Source organism: Stigmatopora argus, chromosome 22, assembly GCF_051989625.1.
Source record: "Stigmatopora argus isolate UIUO_Sarg chromosome 22, RoL_Sarg_1.0, whole genome shotgun sequence".
Lineage (NCBI taxonomy): Eukaryota > Metazoa > Chordata > Actinopteri > Syngnathiformes > Syngnathidae > Stigmatopora > Stigmatopora argus.
In genome coordinates, this window is record NC_135408.1 from 7077460 (window position 1) to 7099951 (window position 22492).

General features: G+C 40.1%; 1 protein-coding gene across 2 annotated transcripts in view; it reads right to left on the reverse strand.

The window, feature by feature from the left end:
• Positions 1-22358, reverse strand: part of kctd16b (potassium channel tetramerization domain containing 16b) — a 42489-nt gene extending 20131 nt beyond the window's left edge. For both annotated transcript variants that reach the window (XM_077593015.1, XM_077593016.1), the window contains exon 1: positions 20990-22358. In XM_077593015.1, the coding sequence (XP_077449141.1) occupies positions 20990-21812 (823 nt within the window). In that variant the 5' untranslated portion in view covers positions 21813-22358. The remainder of the gene's footprint in view (positions 1-20989) is intronic.
• Positions 22359-22492: the final 134 nt, after the last annotated feature.

The following is a 22492-nucleotide window of genomic DNA, read 5'->3' on the forward strand; positions in this document are numbered from 1 at the left end:
TGAAATATAGGTCTAACATCCTTATCTTCTTATCCCTTATGTTTAAACATGTTTCATGTATTTTGGAGAAAAAAAACATGAAAAAGACTAAATGATGTTTTGTAAAAACATGTAGGCTGAAACATGAAAGTTTTATGGTTCGCTCAACAATGGGATGAAAGCAGTACAGACGGCTATAGAGTGCACATGTAATATTTAAAAAAATGGCAATAAATGAGATCTGAAGACATGTGGAACAGTGCAAAATATTGCATTTTTTAAAAGGTCATTTTCTCCAACGATCAAGTTTCAGTGCCATTGTCAGATATAATGAGCTCAAATATATAATGCTTAAGCCTGAAGATTTGAGAATAGGGAAAATTAGGAAGTGAAATGAATTGAACTATGAACTTTGCAGATGTCAGTCAAATTTGTGGTGATTTTTTATATCATTTTGTAACCAATCTGTCTGCTAAAAGAAAAAAATGTTGCGTAATGTAGCATAATCCCTTGAAAACTCTTCACGAGCCAAAACTTCCCCAAAACTTGACATCTAGGATGCTTATGCCGATAGAGAAAACTTCCAAATTAGCATAGCAAAGATGTCAATCAATGAACCCTGTGACGGTGCAGCTCCATTGGAGTGTTGTCACGCTCGCTGTGATTTCTTTTCTAAGCACGGTGACTGCGGCGTCTCCGTGACAACAGATTGCCTGTGGGAAGAGCAGTGGTTTTGGGCCTGGTTTGTCACCTGTCTGCAAGCACACTAACATGCAAGTGGAATATATGGATGAAGGTTTGGGAAGAGAAACACCAAGGAAAATTTCTTGATGTGAAGAAAGCATGGCCATATACACAGGTAACTACAGAAATGATTGAATGAGTCTGCTATGCCAATCTACTTGACTTAAACACTGCCAGACTTCACAAAGCTCCTAAAATAGCATTGCTCTTAAATTATGCATCACGGATGAAAATAAATGGCATTGGGACGAGTCTTCCACCGGCGCCAAGTCAATTCAGAATAAAAATGTGACACGCATGAATTTCTCTAACACAAAAATATTCCATCTTGAATTTATTATACAATGTTTAAATGGTGAGTGATGTGTAGCACCACAGTTTACAATGTGAGGTTAATTTACTAAGGCCAATAACAAAAAAACACAAACTATATGTAGGTATATCATGGATTTATTGACTACAGTTAAATAATTACAGTCGATCATGTTTAAATCACCTTTATTTAAGAGTAGGATGATGATGACGACAGATGATAAAAATACTACGTAATTAGTTTGAAGTTTCCTCACATCAGTCTTCCTGTCCTTGAAGTTGCGACCTTGTGTAGGGGAGATGCTGATATTAATACATGTCAGTGAGACTAGTGAACTGGCATCTGTGCAATATAAGAACAAAAACGAGAGCAAAGATGCTTAGAAGGATGATATTACGAAGAACAAAAATGTCACGTGGCTCAGCGTGGAGGGAAGGATCGACCTTGGATGACAGTTTCCTCGCTTATCTTTCTTTTCTCCTCCTGGTCATCAGTATTCACTGCAGCTGAAAACAAAAACCCTTGATGACTGCGTGTCTGTGTGTCTTGACTAAAATACAATTAATGTCGTTAGCCTTGCCAGAGTCCTTTGTCATTTCTGTATAGTCTAATGCACACAATCTAAAAAGATGATCAGATTGAGTGTAAATCTCAAGCTTCAAACTGTCAGAATCTCTAAGGTATGTATGTGTATGATTTGATTTGTGAGATGAAATAGCAGGGGTTAATTATGAGCGTTTTTAGGCAATAATATGTGTGTTTGTTCTTTTTTGTTATATTACGTAAAGCATAATATGAGAACATTTGACAAATTAATGACTGGAAATCACTAAGAATAGCTTTAACAGTATTACCTAAGTTGGTTTGTTGCAAATACATCTTTCACTTCGTTCCAAATTTTTTCCATTTTCGCTGTTTGAATAACTAACTGTTGAGAACCAGTTTGAAATGTTTAACCTTACTTTTACCTTGACAGAATATTATCCATAGGCAAACCCAATTACTGACAGATCCACATTAACACTAGCCTTCATGGCTAACGCCTTTTTTTCTGAATACAGAGTCTGAATCAATTGCGTATGAAGACATTGAATACGTAATTTCTTCACTAGTCAATGATTCATGTCAAGCACTTGGTGTGTGCAGGCTCGGCTTTCGTTATGTGTGTCAGTCAACGTGATAGATTTCTTGGTGGGTGCCAATCGACTTGCTTCATAGGACTGAGTAAACCTTCCAGTGTTATCATGTCTCCCCTGAGTCATTTTCTCTTGCGCTCTGCTTGCTCCACAAACCTGGCCTGAATTCTCCGATCTCGGATCCAGCACACCTGCATTTCAACAGCTGGCTCCACATTGGGGGGTGAGTTGTGTGTGTGTGCATGTGTGCGTGTGTGAAGAGCTGCTTCCTCTTCAAACAGTACACCATCCTACCTCCCTATATTCCTATTTGATGATGGTCCAATGACTACACAAGAAAGGTTATTTTAAGAGTCACCCCTTGTTTACCACACTCCCCATTAGCGATAAGCTTACCTATAAATTCATTCAAGCAGATGACAACACAAAGCCTGATATATCCGTGTTCATGTAGTTGGAACTATCCTCCCATGTAAATGGCTAGCCTGGGAAATGAATAGGGAACTTGACTGAATAGAGGAAAAAATACTGATAAAACCGTGATAATTCCATTTTAAAAGGCTTCGGTACAGTAATTAGTAATTAGTAGTAGTAAACAGTAATTAGTGTCACAAGTTGTGGTGGATGATATAGTCAGAAAACCCTTTCAATGCTTCAAGGATATCAGAATCAATTACAAAAGCACGTTGAAAGGCTTTAAACACACATTTTCGAATTTAATGCAGTATCAGCAAAACATTGTACTGCAATAGGAATGACACACATGAGCTAGTCTCTGTTTTAATTTGAAACTCAAGTAAACAAACACTTATTTATTTGAACATGCGCAACAGTTTTTACTATTATTGGTCATCCAGTTTAATTCTGAAACGTGAACTAGAACGACCTCAAGACAGAACCATTAAGAAAAGCCATTTGTGAAAGGTTATCTGTCGAGAAGAGACTCTGCTAAATGGAGGGTGATAAGATACCAATTTCTATTTGAGAATGAGGCAAATAGTTCTATTGGGGCTCAAACAGCGTAAACACTCAATCAATTCCCCTCTCTCTTTTTTTGGTGAGGTGCTGAGACGAAACTGTAATGGCATTCACCGTACCTACTGTCAAATGGTTATCCCACCTTGTGCAGAGAAACATGCGGATCAAACATTAATGACAAACCTACTTATCAATGGCATAAAAGAAACATGGAGCACATCAAAAACAAGGACAATAGAGGTCCAGAATGGAGTTTTAGAAAGGAAAAAGCAAATGTATGACTGTTAAGATATCTGCACAAACGCTAGAATGTATCTGACATTTCTGGAGTTGGATGACAAAAAGGACAAAGAAAACGACGCATATCACTTTGAAACATTTGTCTTGGATCTACGCATGGACTCTTAACTTATTTTATAATATGATAAAAGACAGTGGAGACTAAAGTATACGCGGACACCTGACATTTAGAGGAACTTGACATCATATTTCTCTCTCACTGGAGCCTCTTCACATTCACAGTTTCCTGCTAAGAAATCAGGAAACTAAACCATTATGCATTCAGAAACTTTGGATAAGGAAATTCAAGACTTTCTATAAGATTTTAATATATATATCTATTTGGTCATCTTTGTCCATTTATCAAGAAGTGAATTTTGGAGGTTGCAGATGTTATATAGAATCTCCTGGCTATTATCTCTGTTCCAGTTTTTTTGTTGTCTTTTTGTCATTCTAAATGAATTGGTCTCTCATCAGACATCCAGACCATTTCAAAGGAGGTCTGAAAAAGATAGGCTGTCAATGATGGCCACACAGACCAGTTTTCCCTTGCTGCAAAGTCCCGTGGCTGGCAAATTTCCACAACCTACATCTCTCATGACAATGAAAACATGCAAATAAACTCATCTAACTCATCCTCCATTTAAAGCCATCATTACCTGAGGGCATATATGATGCATCGTGCTTGCTGCCCTTGTACTTAATGCCATTGTCTTTATCATCATTATTTAAACAAAGTGCTAAGAGTGATGAATAGCCCCAGTGTGAAATTACTCCTGCCATTAAAGTTGATCTCATATTTTTCATTTCACCCTGGAAACGCCCCCGCCCGCCTCTCCTCGCTTCTCGTGATTTGTCTCAGAGGGGGTAAATAAGATGCAAGAGACAGAGAGTTGAAAGGTCATCTACGGACTGATGACAGGAGGGAAGTGGTTTGGGAGCTAGTTGTTAAATGCCATGTGCTGACTGGACGCCGTCCTATTGCATAGCCAGAGGCGAGGTCGCGAGGTGTGATGAAAGTAAATCCATCACTTCACCAACCTGGTAAAAGGCCGGAGAACAGTAATCCGGCTGCAGGCGAGACCGGGATAGTGTCAACCAGTGAGAAGGATGCACGGGAATAAAAGGAAATGGGGGATATGATTGTGTTTTTATGCTGGGGGGAGTGATGGTGAAACATGTTGGAGGTGATTGGGAGAGCCACCACGACTGGGAATTGGGAATGAGAATGCTTTTGACTAACGAAATTCGCACAAATACGCTTTTTTTGGAGAGAGCTGGTGATTGGTTGTCAATCACGACACCTAAACAGGCCAGTGGAAAAAAACTCATTTACTGTAAGCCGATATGTGATGAGCTGATTTCCTACTGATCCGCCTAAGGGGAAATTCAGGTGTTGTAGAAATCAGCATGCAGTCAGAAGTATAATATATGTATATAAAAAAAAGAATTTAAAAAAAGGTAAGTACAATGTATATTAAACTAGTAGTACAAGTGGACTCTAAAGTGGCTTAGTGAAGATAAGGGATGACGTCAATTATAGCAGCAAATACAAGTGGTGCAATATGAGATGTAAATAACGCAGCGTTGTTATGGCAGTGAAGCAGAAAATGTATTGCAAAATGAGGGATATGATAGATCGCAAATCCTTATAAGAGGTAAGTACAATTCAATGGGAATAGTGTTAGAACAAAATAACAATACAGTTCCAGCAGCAAGTATTGCAGAATGAATGAATAGTGCATCATAATTATAGAAATCCAAATATTATTAAAGGAGAGCTCTAAGGGCAATAGTCAGTGATAAACATCCAATCCATTTGAACTGGATGTCAAAGGCGACCACAGACTTAAGTTTATGCCTCAAGAGATCATAATTTAAAATGTGTAGTTTTTTTTCCTGGTTATCTGTCAAAACACTTCTGGACCCCTGATCTATGATGTCCATGTAATCCATGTTACACTGCATTGCATCATGTGGGGACACAATAAGTAGGGGAAAAACTAGAGAATGAACTCACCCTGATGGAATGAAATGAAGGCAAAAGTAGAAACTCTCAAAAATCAAATCTTAAAAGTGTAAAACAAAGGGAATTGTCATCCTATATTTTGTTATAGGAGAAAGAGGAATGAGAATGAAAAGTCGGAGTGACTGAGAGTCGTCGCATAATAATAAATCTCAGTGAATGGAGGAAAGATAGGGCAAGGCGAAATCGCGAAGAGGCTGAGAAGAAAAAAATGCAATTTAGAGCCCAGATCAGATTGGTACTGAATGTGCACAAATTAAACATCAGCCCTGAAGTCACCTGGTCTAAGTACTCAGCAAATGACACCGGGTTGCCGATCTGTGGACCCGTCCGAAAGCGAAGACTCAAAACATCTCAAATTTTTAATTTAAAGAAATGGAAAACACTTTAATCATGTGAATGGCAATTTGGATGCTTAAATACATTGAACAATACTAAGGGCTGTCTGTCCATTTGTGACTATGTACATTTCAGTATTCTTGTGTGGTTGGGTCCTTTTGTTAATGATAGAACAATGAGCATTCAGTTTCACACATTCACAGGAAACAGAAGTTGGTGTAAGAAAAAAAATATAAGAGCATTTGGGTCATTTGTCAGAATTCTGTGCAATTACTTTTCTGGATACGGTCAGAAATTAATATGCTTGTGGGAGCTCTCCAGACGAGAATGCTGCTGGGTGAGATTATTGGGGATTATATTAATGATGTTCGCGTATAAGAGCAGATAAAATGCTTGTTGTGGAGTATGATGTTCATTGTTATCAACAGTAGAAAGGGAGCAAAGTACAATGTACTAATAAAAAGCCAACGAATGTAAATCATTGTGGTTACTTATCACAAGGGGCATTGTGTATAAGACACTGATCTGAAGCGAGCTTCATGGGATATGGCGAAAGAGAGACCCAGCGGGGATAAACAAAACAATACGAGACAAAAAAAATCCTCACACCCCCACACCCGTCGGGATCGCAGGAACAATTGCAACTGTGCCGGATTGAGGATGTCATGCCAGCAGTGTACGTATACGTCATTTGAAGGAAAACAGCTGCATCTTGCCGCCAGAAATATAGAGGTGCACTCTCCGTGAATCTCCCACGGATGGGACCTTAAAGAGATGCGAGAGATTTGGGTTCCAACCATGTGGAGATGAGTTATCATAATGAGCTGTTTTATGGAACCTCATCAAGCTTCACTGCCTTGCTTTGCCCAAACAATGACAAAAACACATTTTTCACAACTGAATGCCACCCAAATAGTATGCAGTATATATCAATCCATTCAGGGTTTGTAGGTAACAAGAGCCTAGCCCAGCAGTCTTTACTCTTTGGCTACCATTGATGGCTATGTAAATCAACTCCATTATTAGATTGCAGTCAGTAATGGGTTTTTTAACTATATTTATAGGAAATTAGTTTTTGATACTTTTTTGTGGGTCTCTGTTTCGGCCAAATTTGATGTTCTCATGGTAGAGAAGTTTCCCCATTTACTCTATTGAGAAAATTGACATATTGTGACTTGTTTTGTAGTTTTTTTCCCCCCTTTTATATATTCAAACAATATATCAATTCTTGAAATGTCTTTGTGCTTCTGAAAAAGTCAAATGACTTGACAGGTAAGATGCATGGTGCAATCTTTACAAGACATTTGACAGTTTGCAGATGGGTTTTCTTGCGGATAAGTGAAGTGCACATAATTTGAATGGATGTGTGAAAAAAAAATTATTCAAAAGAAAAAAAACATAGGAGTAAACGAAGCTTACAAGAGATGCTCTAAATATTTGACATCTAGTGAAGCAAATATTGTAAGTGTGAGTGGTTTGGGAAGCTTGTAAACTGGGGTGCTTGCTGTCATAACTGTCACACAAAACCCCATCGTCGTAACTTTCTAGTTTAATGCCAGACCAGTCATGTCAAAGTGCATCACACCTGAGTTTGCCCCTTGTCTTTTTGAGAGGAATTACTCGAAGTCACCTTGCATCTGTTGGGCCCAGCTTTGCTTTATGCCATTGTCTTGTCTCGGTTGATTTAGTGCATACACTGACAACATCGGGAAGGGCTGTCAGCGGAGAACGCATAATGTGCACCCCCGTCAATCCCTGAGAAGCTCCAGGCCCTTGTAAATCACGAGTCAGCCTCTGAACTCAACATATAGCTCAAAGTCTAACAATTCACTCCAATCAAAATTAAAGATGCAAATATTAAAGATAAACAGGCCCCAGAATCTCCCTAAAAAATGCACCTGTAAAGATATATGAAAAATAAAAACCACATATACAGGTTGGAGATCACTTAATTAGATTCACTAATTGGTTATGGAGTGTAATCATTACCCTCATCTGCAGGAATTTAGTCCATTTGTCCTCTTCTGTCCTAACATTACTGAGGATTCATGGGCACATATGAGGCTGGAAGTAAGTCATTATTTCTGATATGACCTATCTAACATCATAAAAAGTTGTCAAGGTCTCGAGGACGTTGTAACACGCCATGACATGTCAAATTCTGTTTGTAAATGTTTGAAAGGCAAAAATGATTAATTTCTAAAGCAAGGATCTTCAAACAATTCCACAAAGAGCCACCGTGGCTGCAGGATTTCATTCCAAGCAAATAAGATGAGAACTTTTCACCAATCTCATGTCTTACAAGTGTAAGTCTAAAATTACAGCCAGGTGCTCCACCGCATTGGTTAAATTGTGTGCTAAATCAGTTAAAACAAAAAACAAAACCCACTGCAGACTGGTTTGATGACCTGTGTTCTAAAAACTATAAATAAAAAAGACAGTTTTAGTCATGACCAGACGTTGAAATAATGAAATTAAATTGTACAAATAGAAAAGTAGGAGTCAAAAAAGTTCCTGATGGGATGTTCCAGCGGTAGCTCTGCTGCCATATTTGCAAGCACGCCATGTGAGCCAGTGGAGCAGCTTGAAGGTGAGCAGTGGAGCGGCATGTGCACTCGACGTGCCCTTGAGCAAACAACAGCCTATAATTACGCCGATGAAGCGCCTCGGTTGACGCGACAGTGCCGAAGAAGTCCCCCGAGGTGATTGGAGACTCCAAATAGGAGCAACATTAGAATTAATTTCCTGGATAAATGACGGGATAAGAGCCTCCTTGCTCCTCAGAGGGGATTCGCCCCAACCAAGAACAACAAGATATAATTAAAATACATAAACAAGTCTCTCTAACAGCAATGTGACGCTTGTGCTTATCTTTCTTTGCGTTTGAAATCAGGTCTCTGCTCTGGAGATGAAGCCCGTGTATCACCGTACGTCTTTTATACGGTGGGCTATAAAGTTTGCTGACGCGCACACATAAATTCATTGAAAAATTCTAGCAGGGAACAGACGCTTCCGGCGGCTATCAAAGCTGCTCTGGAATCGTAGAAAAGACACTGGCGCAAGGGAAAATAATATATATTGTGTGTGTGTGTGTGTGTGTGTGTGTGTATATATATACTTAACTTTTTATTTTACTCATAATTTGGTCGTCTTAATTGAGTCAAAACATTTTAAATAAGAAATAGGTATAAAAGACATTCTCCTTTTTCCTATATATATATTTTTAAATGTAGCTAAAACGTAAAACCTAGCGTTGTATAATAGAGACTAACATATTATTCACACTTGAGGCGATTACTCAACTAATTGTAAAAAATAATGCTATATCAATTGGCAAAATAAGGGTTTGACAGTCATATTCTGCATTCATAATGACACAGCACTCGAGTGAAATATTCTACTCACATGATATAAAATGGTACTAAGAAATATGAATCAACACTTACTGAATAGTCAAGTATTGAGATTGAATGAGTTCCCTATAAAAGGATATAAAACAAGTACGCACACTGATTAATATAGCTAAAACGAAATAAACTAGAACTTGTGAAAATCCTGTTATGGTAAGATGATGAACACTTGATGCCCTTTTTGTCTTGAACAAAATAAAAGGCAGTGCAAGAGGTGAAAAGCATCCAGCGAGCTTGTACACCCTCAGAGTTTAATGGACCTCGCTATGGAGCTCAGTCAGGTCGAGGCGATTGTCCACTTTATGGAGCGTGCGCCGCATCCTTTCCCTTTGCTGAGCCAGCACTTTGGCGCAAGAAGTAAAACAGCAAAACTTTCTATTTAACAGTCAAATGAACAGTCAAGGTCGGTGACGTCTTGGTAACTGAAGAAAAATGTGACACGACGTCGCTATAAAAATGCTTTTTAGGTAAAAAGATGCTGACGCGAGAACTGATGGAGAATTATGTCAACCTCTGCCCGGATTTTTATACGCACCTGCGATTTGATGGTCAAAGCAACTAACAGTCATCAATCTTTTAATAAGATCTTGATTTTCATTTGAGCACACCAATGATTAAGGCTGCAACGCACTTTAGGAATTCAGTTGAGCTTGCATAATTTATCACAGATTAATTTTGACTTGATGCGATGGAGGCAGTTTGATGCTGTTCTACGATAATCTGCTCTCCAAAGAAGTACAGTATTGTGTCAGCTATCTGAAGTTGAGCTAGCCTACATCAGCATAATGTCATTATGTTAGTATCTAAACAGAAATTCAAATGAGATCTGCTCATCGTTCTCAATTACCGTGAAAACCAAAAATAAGCACTAAATCTGAATATAGAGGTTTCTCACCACACACTGAAAAAGTATTTATAGTATTTAATTTGTGACCTACTGTTAAAAGAATCTTTAAGAAAGCGCCACATGTCACCTTGCATTTTAAAGCAGGGATCATGTGAGTGGAATGTCAGTTGGACATCTCCTCTGAAGATATTCTGGGCATATCCGACTGATTTGAAATCTTAGAGGCCATGCAGGAGCTTTCAGAAGGGATCACAAATCCCACCCAGGAAAATATTTCATCTCCCCCCTTGGAAAGAATCAGAGGCCATGGGAGTAGACTGGAGGATTTCAGGATGCTATCCTTTTTACACATTGAGAATTATGTACGTGTTCATTATTTTTATGACCCAAGCATGCCTCTGTCAAGGCTAAATAACTTGAGAGGTCACGTGATGGCTTGCTATAATGAACCCGACAAAGTAGTTTGATTTTGTCTTTGTGAGAAATAGCTACTTTGCTATGTTAAATTACAAGACTGCTTTTAGGCAAGAAGAAAGGTCATCAAATGGAGATTACATGGTAATCATTACTCAATTAAAAAGGGGCAAACAGCCAATGGTCAATTGCATTTCTTTGTTTAAAATTCTATGAGAATCTGACTGGATGGAACAGAAATCTATTTTCTTTTTTATTTCTCAGAGAATAATTCATGAATCTCACAGGCAAAAACAGCAGGAAGTCGGCAACTATGAAGGTAAAGTTGGAGCTTATCCAAATGTGTTTTGGCAAAGGTTTGCACTCTGCTGAGTTTCACGCTACGTTTACAAGGATTTGGTCATAAATCGCACAAAACGCCAGCATTTTCACGACACTAAAATTACTATGCCATACTGAAAATACTATATGATGACATTTAGGGCATATCATTTCCATTTTCAAAGCCAAATAGTGGGATTTGTTTCATGAGGTGTAACCAAGCGGATTTTTCGCTAACGTCTTCTCGGCAACGGCGCCTAACCGGGGAGCCAATCTCACTTAAAGGTGGCTCACATCTTTCTTCTGCTCCTCATTTTACAGTCTTTTGGGAGAGCCATATGTACACTCGCTTAGGCTGCATATTTATCTTATGTTTGTTTAATAGAGCAGCAATAGAGCCAAGAGGATTTTCCTTTGTGCTCCCACTGCTCCGCCCTATAAAAAATGCAACGTGGGATCAGTGAACAGCAACAAATTCATTGTTGTCAGGAAAGGAGAAGTTGGAGAAGAGGGCCCGCCAATAACAATAACACAAAGACGGAACATTGAAAGAAAATAATAGGGCAGAAACATGGCAGCTCTTGCCTGAAGGGGGGCAAATGAGCAGACAGAGAGGATGGACTGAAATAGACAGAGGCCTCGGGTGGTGGAAATAGCATAGTGCACTCTAGCTTGTTGTCCAAAGGGCTACAAAGGGAAGTGGAGGAGTGGTAGATGACAGTTCATAAGTGGAATTGCTGAAGGGTATATGATAACCACTGGTAAGAGCAAGTTAAAAAGAAATCCTGCTCATCACTGAAGGATCTTTTGTGACATCCTTCTTTACATCTTTACGTTTTTCGCGTTGCATCATTGAAGCGACTGCCCCCAATACTCTGCATTTTACCTGTAGTTTGATTGTTTAGTAGGTTTGGAGGAAAAATTGGTCACGCAGATGGTTGATTAGTGTGTGGTTGGCTATACGGCTTGATAAAAAGTTTCTTTTTTAGAATTCCTGACGAAAATGCATGTGTAAAATGAAATAAATAGAACCCAGTGTTCTATTAGTTTATCTATCGCACACAGGCATACAAAATAATAATAATAATACGTTGAGGAACTGATTTTTTTTAAAGTTATTTAAACGCTGCCCCTTTTCCAAGGCCAATCACACAAATAGGTGTTTCCAAGCCCTTGAAATCAAGAGGACAAAAGTAATACTCTATTGTTCCACTAAAGGCTTAGACAATTTTGATAATAGGAGCACATTTGAGACAGGAAAGTTCTTTGATTCCCCTTCACGTTGAGGCCTTCATTTACAACTGTTTGGGAAAACCTAAAGTGGTCATAAATCATTGTTGATCTGTCTCTGAAAATATCTCTCCCACTCCTACGAAAATGAGTTATTCCGAATTGGCATTGTAACTTGTGATCCATTCTTTATGGCAGAGAGAAGAAGCTGTCAGAAGAAGCGCTCCACACATCAAAGAAACATAAAAGACCAGTCTCCGAAAAAATTCAAATGCTGCGGCAGAAGCAAATATGAAAGAGGAAGGTAAGACCTAAAAAGCAAAACATGAAATAGCATTCTCCTAGAAAAACGCCCACTTGTAGGTTGTTATCCAAAAAGTATTATCATGTTGCAACCAGAGCCAAAATTGTTCATGTTTGTGTGAGCGTGTGTTCATTTAGGTTGTTCAGCTTTTGTGCACATCTTTTCATTTCATCTTGTGAATGTTGACTCTCCCAAATGTACATTCGTTAAGTTTTGGTGCACTGCTTGTTTGTAACAAAGAGGCGTTAACCTAATAGGTTTGCCATGAATGATTACTTTCCAAATGCAAAGAATTTTATTATATATTATTTTATGGCATTGAAAGTTTAAATCATTGACTTATGACGACCTACTTATGAGGAATCCGAGCTTACTTGTAACTACTGTCAAGAATATGGAAAATGGATGATACATGGTGTTGCAATACATCCGACCATTTGTAGTCTGGTAATATTGATTTCAGTTCATGCATTTTTTTTCAATAGTAAACCTTGGATTTATTGGTTTAAAAAAAGCATTGAGAAAGTTATTTTATTAATAGTTCATGGCAAAATGCTCTTGACAGTGTGTAAGTATACTGCATTCTAAAGGGTGGATGTATCTTTAATGACTACAATCGTGAAATTCTATGCTAACAGAATGACTACAACAGTCCAGTTGCAAATTATTCAACACCCTGGGAATGAAACGACAGCCATGAAATGTGGTGGGCTGAATCTGGCCTTGACTTTGACACCTGTGGGCTTTTGAAACCACAAAGATTTAATGAAACAACCCTTCTCTGACAAGGCTAAATCAAATCAGAGCATAATAACATTTCTTCTATTGAATTGTGTATTCAAGTTTTGTCGAGGGAAACACAAGTGAATCAGAGGTAAGCTGGAGAAGGGTGAGAAGCATTTGCTGTTATTGAGTGCAATGACAAAAGTGTGACCAGAGCAAGGCTAGGGTCCTTTCAACGCCCCAATCACACTCTCCAAAACATGTACATACACACAACGGGCCATAATCAAGATGTATGGCAATTGCTCTTGAGGGTCATTGTATTATGAGACATTTCCATTATTCCACTGATCCGTCTGCAATGAACTAAAGAGAAAACCTTGATAATTAACTGGGAGTGTTGCGTCCAAATGTCAGCCTGCATAGATTTTAATTACTCCAACGGATTCCTGAGTTGATGGCTGCTGATCATTCATTTGCCTGCTGGCCCACAGCAAACCAGCACACGCATGCAAAAAAAGATCAGATCTACGCAGTCTCATCCCATCAAAGCTTTGACTGAGTTCGTCTTGTTATGTTTCGGAGGCTAGATACAACTGTCCTGTCTTAGCTAAATGTGTCTCGCGGTGCATGGGTGTGTTTTCACGGCATTGGCTCCCAATTTGCAAGATGTCCCCCTGCAGCGGGGTTGCCAGTGTAGCTTTTCTACCCAGTAAATCATTCTCTATTTGTACTATATGGGTAGCACGTGTGCGTGTAAGCAGCTCATTAGGTTTGCAAACAACAGCGACGCCCCGCACGAAGCGCGTTAGCCGTGCGCACAATCCTCTGCGAGAGAGACTCAATAATTCATCACGTGGCGAATAATAAACAACCGCCGATGCAAGACGATGGCGGATGGTCGTCAACGCCGGCGACAAATCCTCGTCCTGAAGCGCAACTCGCCCCACCGTAAAACTCTTCAAGATGAAATGATAAAATGCAACATGAGGACGTAGTCACGTTTCAAAACCTTACGGAGATGCTCGATTTTTTTTACTTTGTGCTAATATCTTGCTCCATAAAGATCATCAGGCCTCAGCGCTCAACGGAGCGGAATAAATATTCCTGGCCAGGCTCGGAAAGTTAATCAGCGCCTTGTAACTTTAAAAACTCTTGCGTGGGTTTTCTGCAGTTAGGTTTAATGCCTAAGTTATCCCTAGAGGTGAATTTGAGTGGAGATAGCTGTCTCGCGACCAGTCTTTTAAAAGCTCACCCTGCTTTTCCCCCACAGCTTGCTGGGTTTCAACTTACCCATTGGGCAGCAAATTATTTGATTCAGTCAGCCAATAAATCTCTTTCGATCACTAAGGGCCATTCCAGTTGAAGTCACAGTTAAACAGATAACGACTTTTGGACTTGGCAATATGAGCATGCGTTTTCAATCTAAAAGTTCCAAAAAGTGAGAAAAGAGCAAAACACAACTTTAAATCCACTCCTTTAGCCATCTGAGTTTGAAAGTTTCAATTTGGGAAAGGTGCTAAGTTGCTTTCCTATTTCAAAGATCCGTGAAACAAATACACTACAAGTATTGCTCGCGCTCTGTATAAGTGAAAAAGCCATTACATATATATTTCCTTGAGCATCTAGATGACTGGTTCAGTCCATTTCCTTTGGAGATAATTTCCCTTGGAGTTAATTTCCTCTGGAGTTGCGACATTAGTGCCCCTCGGTTTGTTAAGGGATATAAAGACTTGCAAATGAAACGCTGCTGATATGCTCATGCACCGCGAAGCCATAACACAGTGCAGATTGAAAGCACGACCATATGCCGCTTCAAGCTGTGGGACATTCCTGCGCAAGTGACAATGCGGAATAGTTGAGATGTGATCAAAGTGGGATATGGGGGGTCATCTTTCAGGTTTTGCTGCTAATCGACTGGAGACTGACCAGCTGTTTCAATAGGTAAAAACTCATTCATTCATTCATCCATACCGCCCATCATTGAAAGGGTTACAGGGGTTGCTGGAGCCTAACCCAGCTGTCTTCGGGCGAAAGGCAGACTACACCCTAGACTGGTCGCCAGCCAGTCATTGGGCAGACAGAAAGACGAACGACCATCCGCACTCCCAATCATACCGTCACCAGCGGGAATTGAGCCCGCGCCTGCCCACAACGTAGTCAGGCGAGTGAACCTCTACACCACGAGGCGGCAGATAAAGGTTTAGCTCTTTAAAAATTTTAAAAAGCACCCATGAGATGGGCTTGTATGCGATACTTAGCCAAATATCTAAGCGGAGACTTTGATGGTTATGTACTACTACCACATGTTTCTTCCCTCTTCTCCGTACTCAATTGTTTCTCTTTAACACAGCGGTGGCCCAAGAGGGTGTTTAAGCCAAACCGCTTTGCAATTCCGGAAACAAATACAACCTTAGAGAAAGTGCTACACAAATCCCCCAAAACACTGAACCCACCACATATGCTTGTAATAAATTCTAAAAGGCATTTGGTCAATGTTTTTCCCAAATATTCTATGGCTCGCAAAGGACCACTAGAAAAAGGATGTTTTGATTTTATGTTGTTGTTCGTTTTTTTTCATGTGACACACACACAAAGATAAATACATCACATTCCATTTGCAAATGACAGAGCTGCTTTCAAATAATAATTCGCAATGATAATTATAATAATAATAATTTTGTGTCTGTTTTAGTAGCAGTGCTTCTTAAACCTATTCATCATGAAAGAAAAAATACTTTGAGAGCTCCTCTCTTAGAAATAGCCTAAAAATATGGTAAATAAATTCAAAAAGCATATGCAACACAGCCAATGAACTTTAAGTGAACAATGCAGCATATAAAATTTGGTGCTTCCATCCGGACCAGAGAATCAAATTTAAAATGCGTATTCGAAAAAACATTTTGCTCTGCCTTCATAATAAAACCACCTGGAGCACACATGGACGTATCTATTAAGCCAAATGAATACAGCACACCATGAGGTTATTTGGCGCTCTTACTAACAGCCAAAATTAAACCTGATGATCAAAATAAAAACTGTGATGTGCGCTTTGCACAGAAATCTCAGCTATGAATAACAATAAGCACAACGTACAAAATATTGGCATTTCTGCTACCTGATGAATGAACTATATATGTGCAGTACTTCCATGCCAATATTGATTTCTACAATTATTTCAATCCAATAGTCCTAATATTGTGCTCATATTAATACGGGGGAAAGAGGAAAATTCACTACAGTACTACACTATATATGTAGCATGATATTTTCTAGTCATTTTCATCTACTGCTTTGGATGGTGAGGGCGGGATTCGTCACTTATAGGGGCACTGTGACTTTTACGTGGCAATAAGCAGGCTTCTTTAAAATCCCTTTAACAGACAACTCCACAGTTAACTAATTGCCTGCCAGTGATGAAGATATAGAGAATAATTGCTGCCATTATGAAGGCCTTGAACGTATATGTTGTTTCTAGCACAGAGTAATGAAAATATATATGTATATTTTGCCTTTGAACATCTTGACTTGGAGTCGTGAAAGCATGGATGCATTTGACCGGAAAGAAGAGGCTGCATAAGTCTCAGTCTTTACAGCAGAGCTCCTTACATGAACGCCTCAGCCTCTCTTTGGTCCCTGACAGGCAAAGTGCAGCGCCCACCTTAGAGAGAATACAGAGTCAAGAGTCAAAAGATTAGGAGAGAACGGACTGATGGATGGCAAGCACAGGAGCGACTCATTCACGGCTTGAGGGGGAACGTGTTGTTGACTCTCACAAGGCTCCCCTCCCCTGCAGATCTCTGCAGCTGCACGTATCCCCCAGGGTGCAAGGATTATGGGAAACTACACTACCTAGCTACACTAAGCTTCCAGGGGAGAAGGTCAAGAGGAGCCAAGACAAAAACAATCTTTTCTCCTTATGACCTACTTGGCCTGTTGCAGGGTTTTTTCCCCCAACACTATAGACCAAGGCTGTCTTTCCCGAAGCTGAACTTTCCTTCACATGCCACCGCGGTGACCTTGCATGCAGAAATCAATGAAACACATCAATAGGAATGCAGGATAATTTTAGAAGACTTGTAATGTAATCTGAGTGCAGCGGCTGGAAAACCATGAAGCTATTTATTTATTTCAAACTCGTTGCCGTTTTTTTTCTAGATTTTGCTTTAATTGCTTGTGTGGGTACAAAATTGAAATGATCACACATAACGCAGCTTCACTGAATTAATTAATTGGCTGTCATTGATGATCGTAGACGAAACAGATATGCTTTCAGCCATTGCATTTCCTATGATCCCGCGTCTTTCATATTCATTATCGTAACCCACCGGGAAAACACTAGAGATACATGGACGTGGTAGTGTCCTAAAAATTAATGTTCAGAACACCGGTCAAGGTTTTAATAGTGCTCAAATTCAAATTTCGTACACGTACAGCTTGATTTCAACATCCGCCGGAAATGTTGTTTCTGTATGGATTCATCAAAATGTGATGAATTGTTTTCCTGGAGGATCTACTGATCATGAGACAGTTCACATTTTACTTGACCTCATGACTCATTCATTGCTTGATTATCTGTTCCGCTTATCCTCACAAGGGTCGCGTTGACCTCTTGATATCCAAGTAAATGGATCCTGATTGCCTTTTAGAATAAAAATGCTAGACTACATCTATAAATAAGCAACAGAATGATTCATACAATTAAATTGTGGCCTCCTATAGCTGTTCATTCTATTCCAGACTATTTGTGTGCTGATTTGGGTTGTATTTACAGCAAAGAATTAGAAAACCTCATTGCTAGATAAAATCTATTTTGAACCCTGACAAAGGTTAACACATACTGTATGGTTCCTTGCCCTGTAAGGCACTACTGTGTTGTGCTATTAAAAAATGGATTAATGGCACAAGGACTTGCAGTGCTGTGAGGATAATTGTTTGCTCCTGTATAGAATAGGGACAAGTTCTATACACTAAAATCAGGCTAGTGCGTGTATTGTTGAAGCCCATAAAAAAAGGCTCACTTAAAAATCTGTGATTTAGGAGCAATACGGTCGATGGACACTGATCAAGGAACTTCCGAGTCTTTTGTTGTAACTAAGCATCCAAAACTGGATCTGTGTGATTTCCATTTGGTCCCAGTGGAGGACAACATTAGCAGTGGCGGTCCTAAGCTGCGGGCAAGTAGCAAGTGATTAGCTGAGGAGCAGACAGGCCGTGACAGCTCAGAGAAAAGTCTTGATAGGTACAGCTGCTAACCTGGCCTCATCTCAGTGGGGGTGTTTAACACTTCACAGCACAACTTTTACATTATTCAGGCTACGAGGCAGAGCAGTGGAACGTCGCTCTTCTCACTAATGCTGCTCTTGCGATGGCTTACAGGTTCTCGACTACAGACTCCAAATTAAGAAACTACCAGGATTAACATCAAATGTTTCCAAAATTAACTTATTACACATGTTATTTTATGTTTTTCTACAAAAGAGCATTCCAATGAATGGAGAGCTCGCTTCCAGTATTACGTGCATCTCACATATCAGACACACTAGAAATATTTCTGGCAGCTGAGGGAATGTTTTGTTGTTGGTATCCTCTGGTTCAGCCAAGTCAGGCCCCGCGGTGAACGCGGGTGAACGCGGGTGAACCGTCTGTCAGGCGGGATGATAAATTATAAGTCATAGCGGCTGTGCAACACATTGATGAAGACACCTGTCTGCCCTCTAGGAGTTGAGATAACTAACAAAAGTGTATTGATAAAGAACCCAGAGGGGCGGAATAAACCTAAAAATGTGAGGTAAAGTCAATTGCTAGACAAACGTCGAAATAAAGGCGATGAAGACATACAAGCCTAAAGACCAAAACGTAAATAGGAACTAAACGGGTTCCGAAAGAGAGCAGCCAAACGTCTAAATGCAGCCAGCAGGATCTTGCTGCATACTGAGATGTGGTTTGAGGAGTGGAAAAGTGGATTTTTTTAGGCATGACTGACAGAAACCAAATGAGAAAGCATGGCGACAAGACAAAAAGAACGCAACACATCATGGTAGAGGTGCCCCATATTACAAATCATTAATGGCTAGAGATACTATTTGCTATTCCAATGCAGATTTTACAGAGATTATATTTAAATATAAGAACATAAACAATAAATTTGGTGTTATTTGACATGCCAGACAACTAGCGGAATAAACACGAAAATAATGCCTAACCTTTTTGATCTACAAAATTGTTTTTCTATGAATATGAAAGAGGAGCAACACTTCATTACATTTGCTAAAAGCCGCAGAAATGTTCCCTTGCCTTGAAATCCGAAATGACTTGCGGCACCAGGATGGAATAGAAATGTAACATTTGCATAGCTGCTCCCAAATACCACCAAGTGTTTTTTAGCATGGCGCTGTCAGTTTTGGGGCCAGACTTGGGGTGGGTGTTTACAAACAGCATTTTTTGGTGTTTTTTTCACTTTCTTATTCCTAATACTTAGTGGGTTCATGAGGAATGAGCTCAGGAACCTGAAAATGCATGCTCCCATTTTCTTTAACTGCAGAAGTTCAGGTTTGTCAACATTTCAAATAGCATTTCAAGTACATTTAAACAACACTTGTAGTTGATGTGATAAAAGGTTTTTTTCCCATAAGTTAAATGTCGCTCAGTATAATCATGAGTATAGATATAAAAACACTATTATGAATGCAAAGCATGATCGTTGCCTTGACATATTGCTTGCCATCATACTGGCAACCCAAATAAGTATTCGCTATTCATGAATGCACCTGTTTGTGTCAGTTTTTAAGCCTTTGGCTCCTTGAAAAGACTTACAGACGCACTAAACTATTTTCAAAAATTTTGAACACTATCATGAATTTGATAGATCGGAATGAGAGTGTGGTTGATTTGTGTTACCTGTTTAGTTCTTTATTACATTTGTAATAGTGTTTGGAAGTTACATTGTTTTTGAGACAGTAGGTTTTGTGATGTCACACTACAGTACATAAATAAAGCGTTATTCCTTCAATGATGACATTCTCGACATTTTCAACTAAAATTATGATGCAAACCTGTTAAAATGACAAGTTATTGAAAGTAATGTAAACAAATGAAACTTAAATGAGACTTGAGCTTCATACATTTGATTAAAAACTTAAAATAATTGCCTACTGACATGAATAGAAAATAATTGGATCCATCACAATCAAGGGCACTAAATTAGTTAAATGAATTGTCACTTTTGAATAGAAAAACCTACAAATTAAATTGGGATTTATTGGACACTCATTTGACAAATGCGTGATGTAAATGAATTAAAACTCGCTAATAACTTTGAAAACGGTGTACTCCTAATTTAGGGAATTGTTCACAAGATCAATAAATCCCTTCAGGGACTAATTAAGAGAATCCTTCGAACCTGCATACAAATGCCTCACACACACACACATATGACATCTTCATGAGAGTTGAGAAATAAAGTGCCTCATAAATGATCTCCTGGGGGGATCAGTGGATGTGGATTATTGTCTCACGTCATTAAGTCTTACAGGCCGGTTAAGGTGGCGGCCCTTGTTTCACGGTCAGTTGTGTTAGTCCTCTGCCAGAAAGTCAAAGGATGCCAACACAAGAGTCAAAGTGAATAGGAGTTGCTAGAAAGCCAAAAGAATCCAACTCATATAAATGGGAGGAGCAAAATCATTCATATATATGTGTGTGTATATACATATAATTTAATGTGCCTTGTGACTTACATGACTATGATCTGAATGATCCCAACATTGTTCAGATCCAGGTGGATGAAATAGAACCTATTTAGGCTTAAAAGACCCACCCAGAACAAACCAAAATGGACCAAGTGGTTGTCTTGTACTGACCCAGATAGAGCCAAAGTGAGAATTAATCTAAAAGCAGGTCCAAACTCACTGTTCTGACAGACATGGGTAACATTGTTGATGACTTACGGTAGAAGACGTATTCTGTGTAACTGGACCAGAACTTGTCCTCGGTGTGCTGGCTGACAAACGAGGCGGTGACTGACGAGTTGCACGCAACCATGTGGAAGCCGCACTCGGACAGCATGTCGAAAGCCCTCTCCAGGTGACGGAACTTGAGATAGAAGCGAGACGTGTAGCGATCCGGGGTCCGGTTGGGGTCCCGGCTCTCGTTGAGGGTCTCCCCGAAGACCTCTTTGGCCAGGGCCACCCGCCCGCAAATGAGGATTCGGGGCACCCGGCGGAACTTGGCGTCGCTTTGAGCCTCGCGCGCCACGGTGCACGACCCCCGGTAACCCACCGTGACGAAGCCGCTCTTCCTGTCCGCCGGGACGAGCGATGGCGGCGGGCATTGACGCGTCTCGCTGCCCTGGGAGCCGTCCTCGCAATCGCTGTGGATCAAGTCGTCCGGGCTTTGCTTCACATCGTCCGGGCTGAGAAGCTTCACCAAGTCGGGCAATTGGAAGTACTCCGCTTCCTTCCGGAGCCGTCCCTTCTCCGGGAAATGGTCTGGGAGGACCACCTGCTTGTCCCGCAGGTAGTCCAAAACGTAGCGGAAGAGGAAGCCGTCTCGGTCGATGAAGTAGCGACCTTTGGGGTCTCGGGCTAAGTCGTTGGAGGCGTCCTTTTTGGAGAACAATTTGGCAAGGAGGGAGCTCGGGGTACTCACCAGTGTGCAGTACCGCGTGTAGTACACCTGGCCGCCCACGTTGAGCTCCAGGACATCGGGGATACTGTTCTGGACCGACGCCTGCTCTTTTAGGTTAGTCCTGCAGTTGCTGCTCAGCGCCATTGTGCCCCTAAACGCTCCTCACTTTATATTATACTTTGCTTTTGGAGAACTCTATTGAGGAAGAACTTACAAACGAGTGGGGGAAAAAAGTTGAAATGCTCCAGTTATCGATCCATGTTTGATTCGGTGGATGGTGGGCATTTATAGTATAATGCCTTATATAGAGCACATTAAAATGGTTCCGTGGGTGCCATCCCAAAAAGAACAACAACAAAAAGGAATCCAATTGCATTAAGCATTAAAAAATAATGCGCACAAAACGATCCCAACGTATACAGGAAAACTCTTCATAAAAACTTAAGGTCCAAATAGAAGTCCGAAATATTCTGCTCAGTTGTTCCGGATGAGGAAGATGAGGAGGCACAACTCATCAACATCTCAACATGGCTCCAGCATAGTTTTTTTTTTAACACGAAATCTATTTTACACCCTCTTAAAACTAAAATCTCAGTTTGGTTTTAGAGGGGAGCTATCCAGCGTGCTTCTTACAGGGAACTGTCTGTGGTTCTGAAGCAGCCCCAATCTCTACTCCCACCGCCCCTTCTTGTTCAGGTTGGTGCTTTTGCTTTCCTCAAGGTTGCGTGTCTATCACCCCCACTATAGGACCACTCGTTATATTAAAAAAGTACAGTTTTTCTTTTATTCATATCGCCGTATTGGCCAAACCATTTTAATTCCCA